At 27.0% G+C, this 8,015-nt stretch overlaps 1 protein-coding gene across 1 annotated transcript; it reads left to right on the forward strand.

Annotated features, from left to right (window-relative positions):
• The first annotated feature begins 28 nt into the window (after window positions 1–28).
• LOC145181937 (NADH dehydrogenase [ubiquinone] 1 alpha subcomplex subunit 9, mitochondrial-like) lies at window positions 29–7,898 on the forward strand. The gene is made up of 12 exons (XM_090071127.1): window positions 29–188; window positions 968–1,014; window positions 1,311–1,437; window positions 1,626–1,723; window positions 1,935–2,026; window positions 2,753–2,894; window positions 3,356–3,458; window positions 3,748–3,818; window positions 4,031–4,107; window positions 7,265–7,360; window positions 7,473–7,539; window positions 7,631–7,898. The coding sequence occupies exons 1-12, from the start codon at window positions 152–154 to the stop codon at window positions 7,799–7,801; spliced, it is 1,128 nt and encodes a 375-aa protein (XP_089927253.1). The 5' UTR covers window positions 29–151; the 3' UTR covers window positions 7,802–7,898.
• The last annotated feature ends 117 nt before the right edge of the window (window positions 7,899–8,015 follow it).

Genomic DNA, 8,015 nt, shown 5'->3' on the forward strand with positions numbered 1-8,015 from the left:
GTTTAGTCGCCAATGGACTCGTGTAGTTTCCACGAAACGCTTAAAAAGCTCTATCCAAAACTTAGCATGAAAAAATAACAACAACACCATATTTAAGTCCGTTTTTAAAAGGAGCTTTAAACAGTATTGAACCTTTAAATCAACTTTAACTATGCTAAATTTAAGAAAGATTGCGCACAATTCGAAAGGTTATAATTGGACTTTTATTTATATATATTGGGACTTTATTTATTTGAAACTTCTCGTTAAGCTTGCTTTTCCTTAAATTTAATAATCATAGCCCATTTTTATTGCTATTAAACAGTTAACATTGCAAATTTACAAATGTTAACATTGCAAATTAATTTACAACAGTTAACATTGCAAATTTACAAATGAATCAGACAGTAGCTTGTAAGCTCTATCCTGAATCTATCAGTTAAATGCCAAATTTCAATAACTCAAATTTATTTTGGTATTTTTGTACATTTTTAGGTCATTATACTTAATTATTGAGTTACTATTTATAATTGAATGTCTATATATACATTTATATCAATTAATTAATTCTCCTTTAAAATATAAATACCCATTTGCTGTTTTCATAAGTAATAGAAGACTCACAGTCTAGATGAAGTATCAATTTTTTAATGAATTAAAAAAATGTCAATTAGATAAAATGTCAATTAGAAAAAATGTCAATTAGATAAATTGACACCTAAGTAATTATTGATGGTTTGACATAAATAATTATTCTGAAATTAAACATTTAGGTGTCAAATAGATTGGTATAAACCAAATAACATGTTTGGGTGTATATTTATGCATAATAATAGTTAAAAACTATATATAACTGTTTAACATCCTTGATATGTGTATACAAAATCTTAAGTTTTATTCCTCTTCAACATATTATTGGAGTTTTACGATGTTTTGTAACTGATATTAATTTATTTTAAACTTTTCCAAAAAATTAATGATTTTTTAGTGTGGAAGTGTCAACTGCCTCCAGCTGCAGAGGTATTTTTCCAAAAGGTATACTTGTTAGCTTCTTTTAATGTAAAACTCTTTAGAAAAGATTTTTTATTCTCCATGGTTTCTCAACAAATAATTCTTAAAATACTTCATAAACCATTGCAAATCTGAAATAAAAAAGGCAGCAATTAATGTATTAAAATTTTAGTTTGTGTTACTAAATCTAATTTTTTCAAGTATTTATAGTTGTAATAGTACCTATGAAAACTAGAAGCATCCTAAAAGAGCAGTAGGAGAATTAATGAAAGAAATCAAAATTCTTAATTCATACTTTTTTGTTTTTTTTATTTCACTAGAGAACTTCTACATCTTATGAGTATGGACTAAGCTATGGAGATGGAGGTCACAATTCTTTTAATGGTTCAGTTGTAACTGTATTTGGCGCAACAGGTTTTTTGGGAAGATATGTTGTTAATCGATTAGGTATTTCTTAAAATTTTGTTTATAAATACAAATATTTATTACTTTTTGTTACAAAGTTTTATCTTAAACTAAAAATGTTTTAACTTAAGGTAATTACTTAGAATAAAATTTCATTAATTCATTATAATTTTAAATGTGTATTCTCTCTGTGTGTATATTCTTGTAAAAGTCTCCTATGTCTTTTTTAGCCCGTAGAGGGGCTCAGTTGATAGTCCCATATAGAGGTGTAGATGAAGATGTTCGTTATATCCGTGTCATGGGAGATCTAGGACAGATAAAGTTTTTAGTAAGAGTAAACTTTTATTTTAGTCTTGGTTTTTTTGTGGAAGGATTTTTTTAACAATTTTAGATTTTTATATGATTTACTTGTGAATTATTTTAATGATTCTGATTAATAGTTAAGACAAAATAGTGAATAGACAATAAAAGTTAACCCTTTTTTTTAAATTATAAAAGATTCTTAGTCTTAATTGATGTAAGCCAATTTTTTTTTTCAGGAATACAATCTTCGAGACTATGAATCTTTACTAAAATCTATGACACATTCTAACGCAGTTATTAATTTGGTTGGAAGAAATTTTGATACCAGGTATTCAGCCTTAAATTTTATATAATTACAATTTTAGTACAAGGAATTTAAGTTAATCTAGTCATTTGTTTAGTTTTGATTTTGAGAACAAAAACAAGCTATTATGTTAGTCTTAATCATTAAAATAAAGAAATGCAAGTTGTATTTGATTAATAAAAGATTAGAAGTAGTTTCAAATTCCCATGCATTTAACTTCACTGAAAATACTTAAAGCTTCTAAAAATATTTCAAGCTTTAAAAGGCTGTAAATGTATTTTATGTTTGAACAACATTATAGACTGGAAATATATTGTAGAAAAGGGAATGTATACCCAACAAATGATCCAAACTAATTAAGGTTGTAAATAGACAAAAGAAAAGGAGTAAAAGCTAGAATTAGAAATCATTTTTTAGTGTTTCATGGGAAATGTGTTTGAAATTTATAAAAGATGTGTAAATGACAAATCTTATAAAGATTATTAAAAAAAAAATTATAGAGCGATGTGGTTGTCCTCAAAGAAATATTTATGCTTATTAAGTTCATTTTTTGGTTATTAAGTTCATTTTTTAATCAGCCAAAACTTTAAAGAATTAGTTTTAGAAAGTATAGCGATGTGCATTTTGAAAATAAATAATAGGAGACTCACTTTTTTTTCTTCAATTATGACTGGCTTTGAATGGTATTTATTTCTCTCAGAGAATCTCATTATTGTTAATACATAAATATCACATTTTCTTCTTTGTAAGGAATTTTACTATGTCAGATTGCTTAGTAACTGGTGCTACAGATCTTGCAAAAGCTGCTAAAGAAAGTGGAGTTAAAAGATTTATTCATGTTTCTGCATTAGGAGCTCAAGGCAGCTCTCCTTCTACTTATTTACGACTTAAGGTATAAATTTAAAAAATTAAATTTTTTTTAAATTTAATTTTCTCTTTATTTTAAAGATTGCTTATTATCACTTTAATAAATAGATGAAAGAACGATGTTATAATTTTTTTTTTTAATATTAATTACCTTTTAAATAAGAGGTAATTCATCCTCAAACTCTGGGTATCAGAGAAACTGTTATTAAAATGATTACTGGTGGTAATAACTCTGCCAACCTACTTAACAACTTGCATATTTCATGTCATTCATAATTTCAAGTTTATAACAAGTTCAATAAATCACTTGACTAATTATTATTATCACTATGACCTATATATTCTATGTTTTAATACCAGATTATAACCTTGAATAATAAGATTTGTCTTATAATGAGTTTAAATTAGGTATCTAAACCTTGTGCTCAATCATAGCCTTTTTAGCTGCAATATAGTTGAAATGTATCTCTTATCTATTTATTTTAGTCACTTAGTGAACGATATGTCTCAGATGCATTTCCAGGTGCTACTATTATAAGACCTGCCACTATGTATGGAGATGAGGATGACTATTTTAATAGATATGCTTGTATGTATAGTGTTGTTTGAAGGCAGTAGATGTGTATAGTATAATGTATTTTTATAACGTTAGAATTAATGATGGTTTTATTATGGTTATATACTGGTTTGTTTTGATCAATGAAAATAAATATATTTTTACTTTTTAAGTTGACATCAAATGAATTAAAGCAACAAAAATTAGTTATAAAAATTTGTGCATTCTGATTTTGATTAAATTTTTATTCACATTTTGTAAACTGTAACTTTTTTGTGAAGAATCATTCCATGTGTTTAAGTAATTATATACTTTCAATTAGACTTCAGAAAAGTTCCTTTTGGAATACCTTTAGTCAAGGGTGGTTGGGAAACAAGAAAAAGGCCTGTTGCAGTAAGATTTTTCTTGATTTACCTTTTTGTTATGAATTTTGAAGTTTGGTTGAATTTCAAAATTTTCTTAAAACTTTAAAAAGTTATTTCTCTTTGGAAAGCATAAAAAATCACTTTGTAATTGAAATTAAATGTTTAAAAAATCAAGATTAATCAAAATCTTTTAAAAAATTTTGTGATAAATAATTTTTTAACCTAATATTTGTTATTTAGGTACAGGATGTTGCTCGTGCCATTGTTATAGCCACTAAAGATCACACGACTGCTAACAAAACTTATGAGTTATATGGGTACATAATTTTGGTATTTTAGTTTAGTTTTTACTTTCTAGAATATTAAAGTGTAGGGAAAAAAATGCCTATATATGTGCCTGCAGGGCTTGTGATGAAGAAAATTGCCAAGCGTGTTATATCATGATCGTAAAATTATAATATGTCATCATTGAGCACAATTATGCCCGCTCAGGGTCAGGGCTGCGAGAGGAATCTTAAAATTTGAAAATTGCGGAAAATTGTTTGAAGTACTATCTACAACAGCACATTTATACTACTTCAACAATGTAGTTTTTTATACTTCCCAACTTCTTGTTTTTTATTTGTGCCAGATCGCTATTTTTTTATACTATTAATTGTAAAAAAAATGCAACCAAACAAAAATGCAAGTGCTTAATAAGTTCTTATAATAGTATTGAAGAATAAATTTGTGGCTAAAATTTTTTGCTTTCGTTGTTTTGATATGTATTTAAAATGCTGTTAACTTAATATTTATGATTAACAGTTTTTATGTTTCTTGATATTTTTTTAATAATTAATTTTTACGCACTTGGTTAAAATAGTTAATGTTCCATTATTAAAATTAGCTGTAACAACTTCAAACTGTTCATTCATTATGTTAGTGCAAAATGGCAAAATGCTGACAAAACAGCAAAACAGAAAGGTGCAGAAAGCAAGTGACGTAATGCTTATGTTTTATATAAGCACTTCGTATAAGGATATAAATATAAGGAAGACGGAGTTTTACTGTTAAATCAACAAGTTTTATCATTACCTAAGAAATTTAATTACAAATATTTAACAAAAAAAACCACAAACGCAGTGCAATCACGTCTGCTTCATCACAAGCCCTGTGCCTGATATATTATCTAATATAGGCTAGAATACATGAATCTAGCTTATAAGTCATACTTCAAACTTAAAATTCAGTTTCAAAACTTGTATCAACCTATCTTGAAACTGAACTTTAGATGTTGTAAAAAATCTATAGGATCTTTATAAAAGAATGCTCAGAATGCTTTTTTTTTTAAAAATTTGTTTATATTTTATAGTGTTACTATAATCTTTAAAGTTTATGCAGTTTTGGAAATAAACATTTAGTTTTAGAACCTATAGCTTAAAGATTTTTTTTTTAGTTTGAAGATAATAAGAAACTTAATATTGTCATCTCAACCAAGGATCTCTTTTACAATTACTATTTCTAGAAAATTTAAATCACCATAATTTGGCCTAACAAACATTCTTTGAAATAACCTAAATTATTAAAAAGGTTTTGTGCTCAAGCTTTTGTGCTTTTAATGCTCAAGTTTAACACAAAAAAAAGTAGTCCAAATGGGAAAATGAATACTAAAAATCAGCCAGTTATTTACCTTGCCATGAATGACACTGCAACTAAAGATATTGTCAAGATGCCTAACAAGTCTTTAAACACTGTTTATACTATGATTTCACATTTCTAAATGGTTAACTATGTAAATAGAAAACCTGACAGTGGTTTGAAGAGAGCTGTTCATATGCCTCAGTTGATCAAAGTCCAATAAGGTTGGTGTGAAAAATTGCTATAAAAAAGCACAAGCTTCAGAAGCTTCAAGCCATCAAAAACTTAATCAGGAAGGATTTCAACCCCAATACTGAAGCTAGGATTAAGAAACACCTTGTTTTGTCTAATGTTAAAGTGAAAAGCTTTGAAAGATTGAAAAAACATCTGAGCCTCCTCAAAAAAAAACAACCATCCTCTTGTCTGGAAGTTGTTCACAATTGGTTCTGTGTTTAATTATAAAATCAACAGGTCATATTAATCCTTACATTTGTCATCAACCTATCAAGGCTGTCCCTGTACATTTGAAATACACATTAGACAATTGCAAAAAAATTTTTTTTTTAAATTACATGATGCAGCCCTTTTATCTTGTTTCATTTGGCAAAATATGAATGTGTACAAAATTTTAGAACATAAGATGTTTTCAACCCAAATAACTGATTTACTGAAAGAATCTTTATTTTTCCACACTAAAATCATGAAAAAATATTTGTAGTGCATTACGGTTTAACAAAAAGAGAAGATTAAGTACATGGTAACTGAAAGTTACAATTACATATGGTTAAATAAGAACTAACCAGTGGAAATCCTGCTCAGTGGTGATGAACAAAATTTCCACTCAGTAATTTGGGTTGGGTCAAAACATCATTAAATGATCTAAAACTTTGTACACATTCATATATTGCAAAGTGAAACAAGATAGGAGGGGTGCATCATGTAATTATAAAAAATTTTTGCAATGGTCTAATACACATTCAAGATCTGCATATGTGATAATATATGGGCTTGTTTCTTTAGATTATCTTAAAATGCCTCTAGTTTTCATTAAAACTAGTTTTAAATTTGACTTTAATGAGTAATTTCAAATTATGGAGAACCATGTCAAGCCCTGGAGGAGCTCGAAGATGCAAGAACACTAGATGGCCCACTGCACTCAAGCAGGTCATCTCTCGTGTTCTTGCACATTGGAGCTTCTGCTCATTCTTTAAAGAAGACTCAAAAGTGACATTCAACTTTGTTTGGCTGAATTTTGTTTTTATAAAGATGTTTTGAAAGTAAATAAGTTATTGAAAAAAGTTGCTTAGTTTTTTACTTATGTAGTATTGAGATTATTTGAAGAGTTTGTTAAGTTTCAGACTTATTAGCTAGTTCTTGTCAATCAACTAATATTTTCACTAAGAGAGTCTATTTAGCTCTCTTAGTGAAAATAATACTTGGTTTAGAAGAACTTTTTTATTGTGTTCAATTCTGAGTCATGGTTGATTATGTTTTTGGTTTAGACTTTCACTTTTTTTTACAGAAAGACACTATTTTGGAATGTCTTTCGTTTAGTCATTTTTTTAAATCTAAAATTATAAATTATCTTAAGTATGTATATTAATTTTAATAACATAAGTTGTCTAACTTTTTTTTTTTTTTTTTTTGCATTAATATGAACACCTGTTAGTATATTTATACATGATGGTTTGATTATTTTTTCTTTTTTCTGAGTAATTGCAGTGCTTAGGTGTATAATGTTTCAGAATTCTAAGTTTAGATTCTGTTTAATTGAAATTATTTTGTGCCATTAACGTTATAAATATTATGTTGCTATATAGTATTTTCAGATAATGTTCAAAGCTTTTGTTTTTTTAGTCCTGAAGAATATTACCTTCATGAAATTGTCAAGTTTATCTACAGAATGATTAAAAAGCCCTGTCGTATAATTTCATTTCCCCGACCCATGTATAAGTAAGATTAAAATTTATAGTTTTTCATTTTTTCTCATGTTTTATAGATTAAAAATTTAGGATGTTATTGTTTTAAAATGAGAATGATTGTTTAAATTGTAATACATTTTCAGTATGGTAGGATACTTGGGAGAGCTTTCCCCATTTGACAAAAGAATAACAAGAGACATGGTAGTTAGGGTATGTATTTGGATTGTGATTAAGCATCATATTTTATAATAAAACATTATTGCATTTTTTAATTAAAAGTTTTAAATAACTTATTTTATAGCAATTTTTAAGTGACGAAATTTCAGAAGATGCATTTACATTTGAAGATCTTGGAATAACTCCTGCTAATGTGAATGATGCTGCATTGAGTGTTTTACGACGACATAGAGATTATTATTACTTTTCAGATATGCTGAAAGAAGAAGACTTTATTAAGCCAAATCCACAATGAACATTTCAAGATCAGCTTGTAAATAGAATATTTTAATCTCAGCCTTCATTGGGCTAAAATATATAACAGCTCTTTTTGGCATAAAGATTTCAATAAATTTACTGTTATCTCTGCCTTTGAGACTTATAATCACAAAAAGAAGTAGATAAAATCTTTTTTTTTTTGATTAAAAGTTTTTTCAATAGAAATAATTTTATTACTTATATAAAAAAAA

The sequence above is a fragment of the Hydra viridissima genome, unplaced genomic scaffold, assembly GCF_058129835.1.
Source record: "Hydra viridissima isolate aposymbiotic clone 2 unplaced genomic scaffold, HvirCarnegie_v1 scaffold_14, whole genome shotgun sequence".
Classification (NCBI taxonomy): domain Eukaryota; kingdom Metazoa; phylum Cnidaria; class Hydrozoa; order Anthoathecata; family Hydridae; genus Hydra; species Hydra viridissima.